Source organism: Apteryx rowi, unplaced genomic scaffold, assembly GCF_003343035.1.
Source record: "Apteryx rowi isolate R43461 unplaced genomic scaffold, aptRow1 scaffold_429, whole genome shotgun sequence".
Classification (NCBI taxonomy): domain Eukaryota; kingdom Metazoa; phylum Chordata; class Aves; order Apterygiformes; family Apterygidae; genus Apteryx; species Apteryx rowi.
Window position 1 is genome coordinate 294521 of NW_020450682.1, and position 16689 is coordinate 311209.

Below are 16689 nucleotides of genomic sequence, written 5' to 3' on the forward strand. Positions count from 1 at the left end.
TCACATTGAGAAAATGACAAGTAGCACTTCATGGAAGGGGAAAACCCATTAAATTTGAGACATACACCAGATAAAATTCACCTCTGCTACAGAACAGCATTAAACCTGTGCAGTTGAAATAACTGCTAAAGGCACAGTTCAAATTTAAGTGGAATATCTTCCTTTGGGYCTGGTCCTTCTGCTTTGTTTGAGACTGTCATGGAAACTACATTTCATGGGCTTTGTATTGTACAGGATATGTTCTACTTTGCTGGGGAAGAGCATGCAGGTCAGATCCCACTGCTTTATTTTACATTCTTCAGTTGTATGCTTTGTTTGCTACTGCTCGCTCAGTGAACACTTTTGAGGTTTTTTCCACTTTTCAAATGTCTAAACTAAATTCTACTATCTTAGGTCAACATTCAACCTGAGTTTCCTTACCAGATCAGACTCCAAAATGAAGCTGTAATTAAGTATCTGTGGATAACTAACACCTCCAAAGTCCAAGAATCAAATGAATACCCACTGATGTGTTTCATGACAGATGTGGATGTGGTTCCTGTCCAAAAAATCTTTCAACCTTTTCTAAAGGCTTTGAATTTTTCCTACAGAGAGTTCTTATTAGAGTAAATGTGTTTTACTGATATCCTTGAGACTTTCATTGGAAAAATTAAAACTATATGAAWACAAAGCAAATTCTCTAAGCAATACAGTTGCATATGAAACACAGAACTTTGTAATAGATCTTCAGGTGATTTACCTGGCATTGCTAGGGAGTAATCAACTGTATCTGTGACTGAATGGAAAAGCTGGGATTGAGAAGCCTTCTTGAGCTGGTAAAGGAAGCCTGCCAGGGCCATCAAGTTTAACTTGTCAGTAGCATCTTCAAAGAGCCTGTAAGCAAAACAGCAGAGTCTAACTGAAAAATTCATGATATGGTAGCTTAAATATGTATGTAGGAGGAGAAGCCTTAGCTGTATACAGCTGATACGTGTTGCCTTTGGCAACAAACTGGTTTATTGAAGACTTTTTCATTTATATAGTGCTATAGAAGACTTTGATCCAGCAGCTTTATTATTTGGAAGGTGGGAAGCAGTGTTCAACAGCCAGCCAGAGCTCTTCCAAGATTCAAATGTAGCACCAAAGCAAAAAGTAATTTTTTCAATGAACCACGCCTTCACATTTACAGTACCTTAACGCCACAAGCAGTTCCTGAACTTGTAATGCAAAAAACAGTGAGGATATGTTCAGTCCTCATGATATAGATCATCATGGCTTCACTGACTTTACAGTTACAGCAGTTTGCCCCATCTGAAGTTTGAGCAAAATGAAATTTACTTGTACAAGGAATTAACTTAAATCTCAGACCTTAAGTTTTTGCACCTGAATTGCTATTCAGGAATATAAAGAAGAGGTGTTATTTTCAGCTGCAATGAGGCCTTAAAATGTAGAAGTTAAGATCTGTACCCTTAAAGCAGTAAATTCATGCTTATGTAAAGAGTAGATTTCCACAGAGACCATGATGAAATTTCACATGGTGTAGTCACAAGTTGACACAACTACAACTTCCTGGCATTCTGATTCATGAACAACTTTCTATTGTCCTGAACAATTGGTGATTGAGTCCTAACGAAGTCCATACTGAAGTAACACTGCAGAAGTCAAACCTGCATCCCTAAAACTACAGTACCATTATTATTCTTTAATGCTCAGAACTGTGCTGTATCACGAGCTTACTGAATAAACGTACTGTTCAAGCATAGAATCACACTCTTATAAACAGAGTCAGTATGCACTACTTTTTCTGCTGAATTTTATTTATAAATCCCTCCTATGGGCAGAGCGCAAGATGTCAGGTTGAGAAAAAAGGTATTAGAAGGATGCAAAACCAGGAAGTTTTCAACTGTAGCCTGGACTGCCAAATAAATAGCACAAATAGTGAGAAAGTCTGTGACACATCAGTCTGCAGACTGTGCTGTAGGGATGTTCAGCCCAGCCAGTGACTGTGCCTGGTAGCCCTTCCTCCTCCAGACACCTTGGGGCAGGCTGAGAGCAGCTGCTTTCTAACTGACACTGGCCTTGTCACTCAGTCCCCTCCTGTCAGGACATGACACCCACTTATTTTGCCTGCCTTAATGAACAAACACAATAGTTAAATTATGTTAATTTATGTGTGAGCAGGACACGTCATTTAGTTGGCATATGCACGGTTGTACATAGACACAAAGAGCCCAGTGCTTCCAAAAAGCAGGGCAGGCACTGCAGAGGTGCAAAAACCCACCTCTTTTAGGAACCACTGTTTGTGTTGTACATGTAGCTCTCTTGTGAAACTCAACTGAAGCAAGTGGCTGCAACAGCCATAAAGATCAAGCCCCACCGCACAGGAGAAAGGTCAATTAGAGGTTTTGGGAACAGGGACTCTGCTTCCAGACAGCACTGCTCCTACCTGTCAGCTTGTGTGGAGAGTGTGAGAACAGCCTTAGCAGCACTGGTTCCACACAGCAGGCTGCCTCCACGGAAGTCAAAAGCTCTGCCCTTGCTGCCCTCCTTGATGAGTTCCTGGATGGAAACCGGCTGAATGACAGGATTGCTGCTGAGGGTAGTCTCCTGCTCAGGGGTCAGTTCCTGGGGAGAGTCCCCAGGCTCAGAGTCCAGGTGCAGGCCACTGGGGGCCTGCTGGGACTGGGTGATGGTCAGAGGGGGCTGGGAAGTGCCATCGCTGAAGTGAGTGTGCTCCAGCGTGCTGATGTACTCACACACCCTGAGAACAAACAGGAGAAGCAAAAGATGAGAAAAAAAAACCAAAAAAAAACCAACCCACAAACAACTCCTCCTCCCCTGAATCACAGGGCTTGCTAAAAAAATGCTTGGGTCTGTACTCCACACTCTTACTTAGGGACGAGTCAGAAGCACAGTGTAAGTAAAACTCTCAGCTACTTCAAAGTTACATCACTGTAAGAAGCCAGGTTACGTGGAAAGCCACTGTCAATTCACAGACGCCATTTTCTACATCTGAACCAGATACAACACACGACATTTTTTTCAGACTGCAGAACAGATGATCTCTGACTTTCAGACTGCATACAAATAATCTGTGTTCTTACATCCTTCGGCCTCCCATGTGCCTAGATAGCAAATATTTTAGGCACCAGCCCAGCAGCCTGAAAGACCCATCTAGGTTCCTGGTTCTGCCACAGTCTTCTGGTAACTTTGAGGTAACAGTGGTAACAGCACTGTCTTTTCTCTTATAGATACTGACAGTTTATTCACTCTGCTACTTTTTATACAGCATGCTCCCAGAGTACATAAAGCCCTTAGTCTCAGTCTGTCCCTTTCAGGCAACAGGGTATAAATTCTTTTCTGTTTTGGGAAAACCGCAAGTACCTGAACACGTGAGGCCAACAGTCCTGATTGTGGCTCCCCATCTCCAGGCCCACATTGAGGACTGCATCCATACACAAAACATGAGCGGTGTGTAGGCAGACTCCTTGCACTTTCCCTATCTGCTCCAGTTTCTGCTCGACTCTCTGTTTCACTGCAGCATGAAAAATAAAAAGAACATTACCTTCTCGAGCTTTTAAACAAACATTTTTTTGGTATATATTGTTGTAGCAAAGGTGTACAGTCTGAAAGACAGCTATAAAGGAATGGGGATTTTAGTCAAAAAACAAAACAAAACAAAACAAAAAACCAGAGAACCCCATTTCTTCCTCATAAAGTTGTTGAAAAATAAAAATCCCTTCTGCTTAATTAGATGTGCATAAATAAATCAATGTCAGATTGACACCCCCCTCCCCCCAGATTCATATCTTGTTGCCCACAGAACAGACACAGCATTCCCAGTGATATTACAAGCTTCTCTCTGGAGCTGGCTAGATTTTTTTTTTTTTAAACAAAATCTTCTTTGCTAAGAAGAAAAGGTTTTGTGGGTTTCATATCTATTTCAATAAAAAGATTCATCAAAAAACTTTTGATAATAGATACTTTTGTCAAAGCAAAACTAATCCTGATCTTAACTACAAGCATTTGGACATCGTTCTTTTTCATAAGAATCTCTGAAAAGCTTCATTTTCATGCTGTGTTAGAATGGAAACAAATCCTGAAGCTTTGCAAGCTTTCATAAAACAGACCTGTTGGCCTCTGGCCACCACTACTACCTCCTCTTTGCCTCAGCGTGGCCTGGCCAACATGCTTCAGTCATATGTAGCAGAATGGTCAAAAGCTAGCTCATGCTTAGGCCTGTTCAGTTTTGTTTTCTCTATAGAGACACTGAATAAAAGTACCAAGGAGGGCCATTTGTGAAACGCTATGTTTTGTTATGGGTTTCTTCCTATTAGAAACCAGATGTTATCAGCCTTACTTTACGTACATCTCCAACTAGCCATCAGAGATGACAACAGATTTTACTGACTTCCACAGGGTTTGAAGTAGTGTTACAGAGAAGTAGAACTTTTTGGCTGATACACAGGTAACTTTTTTTTTTTTTTTTTAAAATATTCCAGCTTCATTTAGCACAGTTCAGAAACAGTTTTAAGTATCTGATGATGACAAAAGACAACCAAGGATGCATACACAAGCCACGAATAGGGACAGAAGCGCAGTTTATAATATTGTCACACAAAACATATTTAAAAAAGTATTATTTCTCTGATGCTCTCTGGTTGCATTACCAGATGCAACCAGATGCAAAAAATGCACATTTTGAAAATGCAGTTGGCCTTATCTGTTGTTCAACTGATTTCAGTTCCATATAGAATATAATTACAGTGTGACATAATGCTAAGAACTGAGGACAGCAGGACCTGTACTGAAGCCTCTAGACATACACCCCATATGCCTACAAGTGAGTGATACACAGAAGTGACATTTCCCTCCCTCCTTCTCCTGTGTGTGGCTAGATACCTTCCAGTCGCACCTCTGCTGGCATGATGAGATAAGGCAGACCATTTAACCACACAATTACCTTGAGCTATAGCATCACTGGGGTCTTGGATTTCTTTTTCCTCTTTCTCTTCTTGGACGCAGGAGGCAGCAGCCATTTGGGCAAGAGCAGATGCACAGTTGGCAGCAACCCCTGTGAAGCAGCAACACAACTACTGTTTAACCAGCATTTCTTCCCGAACCTCATGCAATCTCAGCAATAGGTGGTGTCAAGTGAAAGATGGCTGGATGCGTCTATGCTGTGGGGTAGGTGTGCTCCATGGGAAGTCCTGCCATCCTGGTTCTTTGATCACCCAGGACCAGCCCAGGATGCTTTTTTTCTTTCGCAAATTCCCTCAAGGAAAGTTACCACTGTATCCTATGAGCCTGCCATGACATSCCATGTGCAGCAGTACCTAGAGCGCAGCTCAATCGGGCTGCCTTCCTCAGTCCATCCAGGCTCAGGCAGATGGAGTCCTTCTCCTTCTGGTTCTGCTCCTTGGCTCCTTCTGCTCCCAGGATGAATGCCAGCCCCTTGGAGCTGCCTGCCATGCGGCCAGTCAGCGGTGTGGACAAGGTGTCAATCATGTTTTTCCAACAGCCAATTAAAAGGTATCGGGCAAAAGCAACTCCTGCATTGAGAAATGTGTTACTACTTCTGGAAAATGACACAACAGCAACTTTATCATCAGTGGAAAAAAAACAAGTCCTTTTCATCCTCTGCATGCTGGACCATCCGATTCATGCATAGAATGCACTGACATATTCCCTCAACCCTTAAATTGCTGTTCTAAAACCCAATCTATCTAAATATATTTACGGTATATAACTGCAATACCTGCAACAACAGAATCATCTGTCTTCCGGTTTTGGGAAAGAGGGGATTGTGCTGAAGCAGACGCCATCAATTGGCCACCAATTGCACTGCTTCCCAAGCCATCAATGTCTGTCGGAACAAACCCCCCCCCCCAAAAACAGCAGATTACTATTCAACATACAGCATAAGGAAAGTGTCTCCTACTGGCTCCTTGTTTAAGTTCTAGTGCTCCTGACTTCTCTGGTACACTTTTTAGTTATCTTTTCTGGCAGCCTTGGGAAACCTTGGTACAGACATGAGCTGTGGCATCACATGCTTTGCCCAGTATAACCAACTTTTCTTGAAGAGGGAAAAAGCCCACTCCCCCATACCCTTGAACTTGCACAGTCAGCAGAACTCTTGGCAAAGATTTCCTGGTATTTCTTACAGTTCAGGACTTTCTGCACCTTCGAATCTCCAGGTTTCTGAGTACAGCCTTTCATATCTTGCCAAATCCTGTATCTGGATGTTCCCAGATCTCAGTCTGAGTCCCCCAGATGCAACAGCATCTTATGTCCAAACTGCAATTTTTTAGTAAGCCTATGTGGGTTCAGCCTCAACAAAAGAAATGCAACCTTTTCTCCAACACAAAAGATTCTCATGTAGGTCTTTTGTTACTGGTAAGACTTAAATAGCCCTAGCTTCTCACAGACATTTTAATGTTGGCAACACCAGGTTGATTTCTGCAGCTACTTTCTAGCAGCTGCTGTCAGTCTCTCTCTTCTCCAAATACTTCAGGGCTGTTGTTTTTTCAAAGTTTTTCTCTCAGCTTCCCAACTGACTATTTATTACTCCATCACTAAGAGCAACACTGAGCTCAACACAATCAGCAAAAAAATTTCAGAACAGTGCCTTTTGATTACCAGTTAATGCCTTAGCTGCAGCTAGTGTTCTCCATGCATACACTGCTTTAATTACCTCCTTGTAATCATACAGTATATGACATTCGGGCAGGCAGACCATTTCGAATCAATATAATACCACAGGCATCCATCTGCCTTTCAGCAGATCCCATCTGATTTCTCCCTAAAAGGAAGGTAAGGATTGTTTCAAAGCATTTCTCAGGGATGCTCCAGGCTTTCAGGTTTTCACTAGCACTGTTTGGCATATCCTGTGCATAGCACAAATCTGAACCAAGGGGAATCCAATCAGTGGAAGGTTTCCAGGATCAGCCTCCACTATTTATATTTGTATTGCACCACAGGCATAGTGAAATGGTTTTGCTATGATATCAAGAAAGCAGCAGCTTAACCACTGTCACTAACAGATACCACATTTGCTAGAACTGAAGCTGAGAGAATTAAATGATGTTTTGGTTCAGTGACCAAAAGCACTCCTCCCTCCCACCACCCAGGCCCTCAGAGAGGAAAAAAAAAATCTGTAATTTTTTTTTTAATCTTACCGCTCCTTTACCAATGGTATCATGTCAGATATTCATGTGAAAGAAATCTCTTGCCAAATTGAAAAAGGAAAAAAATCTACTTCATGTTATATGAAACATTTTGTTTTGAAGTATTTTTTCCCTGTTGTAAATAAGTTACGTTGTAGGTACACCTCTCAAGTGTCAATTTGAAACAGAGGTCAAAGCTTTATTTTTTTTATTTCAGACAATTTGCTGGTCAACACAATACTGTGAGCATTACTGATCTATGCCAAACCACATTTTTCAAAAGAATACATTATTTAAATGAAGAATTTTATCTGATCTACTGGAATGCACTTCCCTCTTCAAAATATGCTCCCCAACAGGCATGCGGTGACAAAAAACTGATGAAAGAACCATGCTTTTAGAAGTCAAACAAATACTGGCCAGCTTTCTTCTGTAGTCATCTGACCAGAATATGTAAAATTCCCCTGCACACATACATTTTAATATACTTCTGGGCAGCTTTTAAAAATTGCATCTTTCTGAAAGATAGCAGCACCGCTGAGGGCATGCTGTGGAACTCAAAAGCTGCAGACCACATCTTCATTTTGTGTAAACTGCAATAGTTCAGCTGAGTTCAGTGAGTCACTTAACATATAGATGACTGGAGAGGGAAGCACTGGCCTAGCAGCAGTGCGCTTCAACCATATCCATTATGTATTCCCTATAAACATCAGGGTCCTACATTGCAAATCATTTAAAATACAGTGTGTCTAAAGGCAACTAAAATTTGTATTTTTACAGATAGGCTTTTAGGAGTAGAGATAAGTTAATGCATCCAAAAGCATCAGAGGAGGTATATTTCTTCCTGAAACGCCTGAAGTCCATCTGTACCTTCCAAGGTTTGGGGCAGCAGCCTCTCTGATTTAGTGACAGAGCTATTTTGGCCATACCCTGATCATTCACCTCAATTAGCAAGCATTCCTCCATGGGGGATAAGGAGGGAGTTCCGCTCATTTGGACCCTGATAATAATTGTGACTTTAGGACTCTGCCATAACACAGATACAAACATATGCATCATGCAAACAGAATATTCCAGTCTATTCAGCTTTTGGCCACATTGGCCATAGAGAATCAAGACTACTATTAAGTTTCAGGGATTTTGTCTGTTGTTAAATCCAGGCTTCAAAAGGTTTCTGTCTGATCCAGAACAAACACTTAAATACCTGCCACAGTTAAGTCTGATTCCTTCTTCACTGGTACTTTAGTGAAACACCACACATAGCATGATGTCATGCTTTTCTGTATGTAATGGAGTCAAGCAGCATGTTATCATAGCTTGTTTTAGATGCGTGCCTTTGGAAGTTAGCCTTGCCACTACAACGTGGTACTGACCAGTCAGCATGGTTATAAGTGGAAGGCTGTGCTCTTCAGGGCTTCCCCAGTATCCAGCTTCCCCCAGCATGTTTCTTTCCAGTACCTGGTGGTACAGTTCTTCAACCCAGGTCTGGGAAAATACCATCAACACTCCACTGGACTGGACCTGCTTCATGAACTCCTTCTGCAGAGAAGCATAAAAGCCAGATATAAGACGACAGTAAGTCCTACAGCATAAGCCTCGGCCACCAGATCCACTCCTGAGCCTAAGGGAGAGCAACAGTGCAAATGAAGCAAGAACAAGAATTAGCTTAGGATCACAATGTGCCTATATGGTGGAGAATGACATGAACAAAGGAGCTTTCCCTTCTCTTTTCAGAGCTCATGCAAGATGCTAATCTTAATGGCAGTTTTTGCACAGTGACAATGGGACATGCTGATCTCTATTTCCAGAAGCTGGGGGTAGGATCTCAGCTCCAATAAAAAGATGTGGTGGCACCTAACTGTTTCCTGTTTGGCAATTAAGCCCTCTGCACAGAACGGTCACCACAGATGAACTGGGATCCAGTGAAATATCTGAACTATTTTCAGCTATAGTTAGTTTGCTCAGACCTGTTCTTCACACACCCTTAGAGAAGATTTTAAGTTACAGATTTGCTCTTACAGCTGCTAAGGAGCATGCTGGAACTGATGATGATGTTAAAAACCAGTTGTTTTTGGTATCTTCTAGAAACTGAATTCTTTTATATGAGAAGCTCAGCAGTGATGATACATTTTGACAGACTTTTTTCTTATGTTTCTGATTTTTTTGTTCCACGGTGTATCACCAATTTTTTATTTCTAGGAAAACTTTGAAATTACTCATCTTGGGCAACTTAGTTGATGAGCACAGCTTCAATTTTTGTAACTCCTGTAGCCTTCAAAAAACTCTTTTAAAAGCCCAAGAAGTTGAGAAATCTTAGGTGCTACAAAATTCATCAGTTCATATGACTAAATCTTAATTATTTTTCATTCAGATTCTACGCAAACTTCACATGTCTTCATCTGTATAAAGAGAAACCGAGTATTAAGCAAGGAATTTGTCATTATGCTCCAAAGTCATTGCAAGATGAAGGTATGTCGCTTTGGTAACATGTGCCCTAAGAATACTTCCTGCATCAACTGATGCTAATGAAGATTTGTTCTGAAGATGCAGTACCCATCTAAATGACTATTACCTTACTGATAATCAGTAAGCAGCATTCATTCCTCCCTGAACTACAGGAGAGCTATGTAATTCAGATGCATGACATTATTATGCAAGATTCATAAGCAGCTTGGAGAATGCTTCATTTGCAATTATTATTTCTCCACTTAACAAGGAGCATGAAGAACATACACGTGTGGGCTGTTTTATGCGAAAGGAAGCAAAACAATTTTTTTAAAAACAGTTTTCCTGTATTCCCCATCTCACCAGCAACACAGGGGCTTGGGCAGGCTTCTTTCTGTAGTAATCCGAGTTAGACAATTTTAGGTTGAGCAGCAGAGTGCAATGTGAGACCATGTAGAGACTGTCTGCATTCATCAGAGTCTGGAAGCTGAAATTTGGGTTTCCCTCAAATCCTGGTGAGTGCATCATACCTAACAAAAACACAGTGTGAGCTTTCACATTTTACACAGATATCGCCTGAAAAAAAAAAAAAACAACAGAAACTAACCCTAGCATTTCAGCAGCAACAGATTGCTAGAATGGTTAACATATCGTTAGTCGAAGTGACTTTATTAAAGTTATTGGAATAGAGAGTAGAAAAATAAATAGTCCATCTAGAATGCAGTGCTGCCAGGCAGAATGAACACTCCATCCACAGTCCAGCAAAACAACATGATTAATTTTAAATACACATGGAGTCGCAGGATTCAGTGGGATGACTGCCAGGCTTAAAGCAATGGGCAGGATACATCTGTGATGCTAACTGGGAAGGTGAGAATAGGCAGAGGCAAAGCCTGTGTACTTATGTGAAGCAGAGCAYATAGTGCACCAGATGGTGCTAAAGAGGGACACAGGCCTTTTAACCTCCCAGTAAATCTGTTCCAGCTGAGTGAATTGCTGGATAGGGACCGGAGGGCTCAGCAACTTGCAGGATCAGGCTCTGACCACCATTAGGTGATGGCCTAGAGTTATGTGGATGAATATTTGGGGTCAAACTGCCTGGAACTTTTTACAAGTTCAAGCCCTGTTTAGTTCATGCAAGACCTGCTTTGTAGATACGCTGAGCACTCGCAGCTATGGCAGACCCATATTGCCATCTGTAAGTGCTCAGTACTCCTAAAAACAGTTTCTATGAAACTACCCCCTGTAGCCATGCTCAGTGGCATGGTCCCTTCTTCCCAGGTGGACTGAACTGCACATACAATTCTCCTCTGAGTTAGCTGACCTACTGGTAGAAACACACAAATCAAGTAGGAGCAATATTGAATCCCTGTAGTTTGAGCCATAAAAAAATAGAAAAACCCAGAAATATTCGAAAACCCCCATGACCCACAATATTTCAGGGTTGTCACATCAATTGTGAAATAAATTTATAGAACACCAATTAAGGAAGAATAAGGAGTAAGATTTATCCTAGAGGAACATTTGAAATAAACAAAAAACAGCTTCTAAGATTAGTTACATGATAAAGTAAAGCTGTGTCAATTGTTAACTGCTGAAGTGGTTTCTTGCGAATATATTCCTCCCACCATAAAGCTCATGCCTGTTCTTAGACAAAATACAGCAAACCATTAACATTAAAAAAAAAAGCCACACACAGAAAAAAAAACAAATGTTTTTCTTGCCTCGTGAGGGTTTGAAAGCTCTGGGCTGCTGCCTTCTCGGACTTTCCACTGACGTCACTTTGGGGGCGTGGATAAGGTGAACAACTGTTTGAGGGTGGATTTAGAAAGAGAATAACTGTTCCAGGGTGGGTCTAAAAAATGCATAACTGTTCAAGGGAGCTACCTGTGTGGAAGAGGGGTGATAGGGCTGGCCACACACTATATCCACACGGATTTCCATGTGTTTGTGGTAGATTTTCTTGTGGTGAATGGTAGCAGAAAATCTTCACCTAGTTTTAAAACCATAACTATGTGCTTAAATGTAAGCCTATGAGTACATCTAGTGACTCCTTCATCACTGAAGGTAAAGACATAACATTTTGCTGTATGGAGATCATGACACTGAGAATATCTGATATCTAGAACATACTGATTTGAGGCCTGATATCTCTTAAATAAGTACCTCAGGAACTAGAATGGGCTAGAGGAATAAAAAATCCAGGGCAGAGAGATATTTAAGGAAATATGGACCAATTGCTTAAAAAAAAAAAGCAAAGCACTTAGTTTTGCATTTAAAACATAAGAAAATTGTGCAACACCCTGTACAATACTATTGCAATTAAAAAGAAAGTCTTACAATTGCATGTAATAGTGGCTACTAGCATATGCAAATTGAGTATGCATTTGAACACTCAAAAGTGTTTGGAAAAACCTGGTCCCTAATTTCCTCTAAAATATGGGGAAAAAACAATTTCCTCCAAGTACATTTGACAGATGCTCAGCTCTCAAAAAGCAGAAGAGTAGCTGATGTATAAACTTGCATTAATGCTTAACAACATAAAAGCCTTAACAACACAGCCACCAAAGGCTAAGGAGAAAAAACTGAAAAGATGTACTAAAAATGTTTGCTTTGACTATTCACACAAAGGCAGGCAATTGTTAGAATTAACTCCTTGGTACTGTAATTCATGAGAATAGCTATGCCTGCATTAAGTGAATACTGGTTACCAACTTTAATTATAAAAATCTGTCAACTGTAATGAAAAATGAGGTTAGCACACTGTCTTAATGGAGACAACAGTTCATTTAAATTGGCAAGGTCAAAGGAGATGTACGTAAACTGCAAACAATGTTTGGTACAAGTCAAGATAAAATTGAGAATTTTTAGATAACTCAATAATTTTTAGATAAAACATCACATTCCAGTGTCACTAAGGATTTTTTTGGCATTGTTTTTATCTAGCAACAAGTAAGGAGGAACTTTCTGAGGAAAAAATGAAACTTTAAAAAAAAAAAAAAATCTTCCTAACTAATCAACTGACTGCAAAATCTTACTTTCCTGTAACTCTAGGTAGCTGACTTTGCTTTTTTTTTTTCTCTCCAAATTTCATCTGAGAACCATGCTGATATTCTTGTGCCAGGGCCTCAAATTCCTGCCTCCTTTCACTGTTTTTCAATCCTATGAATACATAATAGTATTACAACACTATTTAAGGAACTTTATAAGGAAGATTGTAGGAAAGACTATGAAATTGTATGCTAATGCATTTCCGCCCCAAAAAAATGCAAGAAAAATTGTCAAAACAAAGCAGTTACATGAGGAATCTCAGCAGAAACACAAAAATACTGTTTCTATATTGGCTAGTCTCAGAACTCCACTTGTTTCTTTTCTTAACTTGGTTCTTAACTGATATTCATATTTCCAAATGTATTTTTCAGGAATGATGCATGAATAGATGTTATAGATACTAGGAGTAGGCCCAGTTCCTTTAAAATAGTCATCTAATTTGTATCCTGAATTTCTGGTGTTAATGAAGCAGTCCTGAAGTAAGCACTTAATGTTCCCTACACCAGCAAAACATACCGGTGTCTCAGAAGGTCTCCAGGGAAAGTTCCTACCCTCAGACACATGTATTTCAACTTTATCAAGTGTCTCTCTACAAGTCTTCAGACTCAGCCGTCTCTCACCTATGCAGGAACACAAGTTCTTACCTCAGGAGGACTCAGGAACTTTTGTTTAAGACCTGAGGTACAAGTTAAGTGACAGTTTTGGCTGGACTGGGTCCCATCGCAGGTGCCCAGATCTTGGGAGGATACAAAATCACATCTCTGTAAGAGCCACATCTCTAGGAAAATACCAGGACACATCCTCCAGACTATTGTAATACAGTAAGTTGCTACCATATTTTTGCATGATTTCTTACTGATGGACATTTTCTAAAAATATTTGATCAAATCAGACTGGAAACATAGCGTATTTTCTCAAGTACAGAGCTAACCACAGAAATGGCTTTCTTAGGAATGTAAAGGCTCCTCCTCAACTCAGCAGTTTAAGTCCAAGACTGTGTGCTTTTTAAAAAGAGATGTAAAATCAGAAATTATGTACTTGTGGAGAAATTGAGTGATATACTTCCATCTTTCTCACTGTATTAGTCATATTGAATTATCATAACAGCCACTTTTAGCCTTAAGATCTAGAAGCCCAACACTTTAAAACATGCTAAGGAGACGTGACAGGCAAAAGGCTAAGATAGAAGAAGTGGTATGTTTATTTACGTATGAGGGAACAGGCACATAAAAATTAGACCTAGAATTCTAGTCCTAGTCTTTTGCCACAACCTCAAGATCATTCATTCTTTTTCAGGAAAAAGAAATCCTCTGTGAGAGGTAGGATGCTTTTGAGCACCTAATTTAGGAATGTAATTAATATTAATATCCCCTTTAAGATATGTCCTTTCTGTGATATAGAAAGGCCACTATGTTTCTTAAGAACACCATCTAACATTTTCCTGAATTAGGGCTTATTTGGGCAGCATTTAACTACAAATATTAGAAGAACCAGCTTATTTGTGTGGTGTTAATAAGACATTCACCCCACTTCATATCTAAATTATGCTGTATGATGACAGGAGGCATCCCTTCTGACTCTGTATGAGTTTAATATGTGTGACGAGAGAGCACAAATGAATGAAGCAATGAAAAGGAGCGATGGGAAAGGCAATTGTGGTGAATTAAGTTAAAGAAACAGAGAAATATATTTCAATGAGCATTTTCACGTTGGACATTGTCAGGAAAACAAAGCCCTTCTATAAATATATATATATACTTGTACACATTTTAAATATGCTATCAACAGGACAAACTAGCCTTCAAATAGCCAATTTTTTGCTCAGCTGACCAAGTCAAGATCCCAAAGATTCTCACCCTGAGAGAACTGCAAGTATTTAATCTCTTAAAAATGTGGGATCATTAACTATTTTTCACTTGGTCTGAGTTTTGAACTTGAGATTTCCTGTCATGATTGCTGGCAATATAGAAATGAATGAAAAGGAGGGGAGTCCCTCCTCTTTTTTTTTATCCTTTCAAGAGTTTACAGCTGTGGGATTCTTTTTTGTCATCTTTGCAAGGCTTGGCATTACTAATAGTAATGCACTAAGCTACTTGAATCTCTTTTAAAACTGGTGATGCCAACCACTCCCCAATCTTCATGCTAGGAGGTGACCCCAACCTCTCCTTAATGACAGGACATGCAAAACTTCTCAAAAGATCTTCACAAACCTGTGAAGAGGTACCTCACTACAGAAAATTTGCCTTCTCTCTCCAGGACATGTCTCTGAGGACATAATCCAGAGTCTATCTGAGTCAATGGATTGACATCCCTTTGGATGAGGGCCTGCATGTTTCATCCGAAACAAAATGGGTACTGCTGTAGTGGAACGTGCTTTGTAGAGCACAAAACTCCTTATCCTGGATGTGTTCTCTGAGGATTAACTCCTACAAGAGAGGCTGTGTACAGTGCTACTACAGTGTGCATTTTGGTTAGACAGTAAATATCTGCTTGCAAACCTGAGCAGAAGGTTGAAGAGAAGCTCTGCAGTGCTTCATCCACCTCCTCTATGCTGGGGAGAGCTATAAGCCGAGGAAGAAGAGCTTCAAGTGACTGAATAAACAGCTGTGCACTGTGCTGATCTGCTTCCTGGTTTTTCAGCAATTTCAGAGAGAGAGCAGCAGTGCGTAAGGACCTGTGACCTGGACAGTCCCGTGGTGTCTGCTCCTCATCAGCCAAGGAACAATTGTCAGAGCCTATGTCTGAGACATCTGATCTGCCAGAGTCTTTCTCTGCTGCCATGGAATATTGGTCACATGAATCAAACTCAGTCCTAGAGAGGTCCTGGTCATCTACACTGAAGTTACTTTCACTGTATCTGGATCCATAGGACCGGGTCTTGCAGTCAACTGATAAGAAGTTTGTTATGTCCGGATAGACTATGGTGTGGCTTCTCTGAACAACATCTGGCTGGTCAATGGTTTCTGACTCTGCTTCTCTGTAATGAATCTCTTTGCTTTCATGTCCAGCTGGAGATGGCAGCGAGTTTTTTTGACTTTCCAGATTATCCTCTGGAGTTGTCTGTCCCATATCCCCCTCTAAAGTGGTCTGACCAGTGTCTGTGGTAACACTAATGCTAATATCAGGACTCTTCTCATTTCCTGATTCCCAGGCAGGATGTTCTGAGGACAGGATGCGCCTCTGCCACCTGAAGTCAGCATCGTTGATCTCCATAGAATCCCTGCTCGTCTCAGTCCCATCCTTCAAATCTTCCAGGCGCCAGAGCAGCAGGTGTATCTGCTCCTCACTAAGACCCCTCCCTCGGCTTAGCTCATCTAATGCTCCAAGCAGGGCAAAGACGCAGGACACTGAAGCATAACATGCTTCAATACCACCTTTTATGCAAGCTTCTGTCATCCCATCCATGATACTACAATTAAAACAAACAGTTTATTCTAAGTTATGCAGCCTCTTCCAACAGTGAGCCCATGTGGCTATCATCCAACACCATCCCTCCATAACCAAGAAAAAAAAAAAACAGAAGAGAAATTATCCAGTAAGAGTACTCCTGAGAAAAACAACTAGAATTAGAACAAAGGATTACACCTCCCATGTGGATGTGGCCATTCTGTAAGGGGAGTGGCAACCAGGGAAGTAGCCACCATGCATTTGTAACAGCATATACCACATCTCCCTCTATAGAGGAGCACTTGCACTGAAAAAAACAGCAACTCTGAAGCTAAAGTTAAAGCCCTCTGTGTCCCGAAAATCATCTTACCTATTAGATCTGAAATTTTTAAGAACTAAAAATACTACTTGTCCAATCTGTCAATGTTTACGTTCTGGAGTAGCTCCTTTGACTTCATCTGGGAAACGTATCTCCAAATAAGCACACAGTTACCTGGTTGCAAGGTTAGGACCCAAAAGCAAGAATTTGCAGCTATAAACTAACACATTTGGGTATTTTGGTAAACTTCACTAGGCGGTTATCTACATCTTTAAAAACAAGCCCAGACTGACTACAAACCAGTAACAGCTTTTACCCCTCTTCCATTTTCACAGCTTATTT

At 40.6% G+C, this 16689-nt stretch overlaps 1 protein-coding gene across 1 annotated transcript in view; it reads right to left on the minus strand.

Moving 5' to 3' along the window:
- ARFGEF3 (ARFGEF family member 3) overlaps positions 1-16689 on the minus strand; it is a 94216-nt gene that overhangs the window by 22739 nt on the left and 54788 nt on the right. Inside the window, exons 12-20 of the mRNA XM_026076224.1 lie at positions 15140-16050; positions 9954-10120; positions 8519-8684; positions 5738-5845; positions 5316-5531; positions 4943-5053; positions 3364-3514; positions 2426-2740; positions 740-873 (exon numbers count right to left, since the gene is read on the minus strand). Of these exons, the coding sequence (XP_025932009.1) occupies positions 740-873; positions 2426-2740; positions 3364-3514; positions 4943-5053; positions 5316-5531; positions 5738-5845; positions 8519-8684; positions 9954-10120; positions 15140-16050 (2279 nt within the window). The remainder of the gene's footprint in view (positions 1-739; positions 874-2425; positions 2741-3363; positions 3515-4942; positions 5054-5315; positions 5532-5737; positions 5846-8518; positions 8685-9953; positions 10121-15139; positions 16051-16689) is intronic.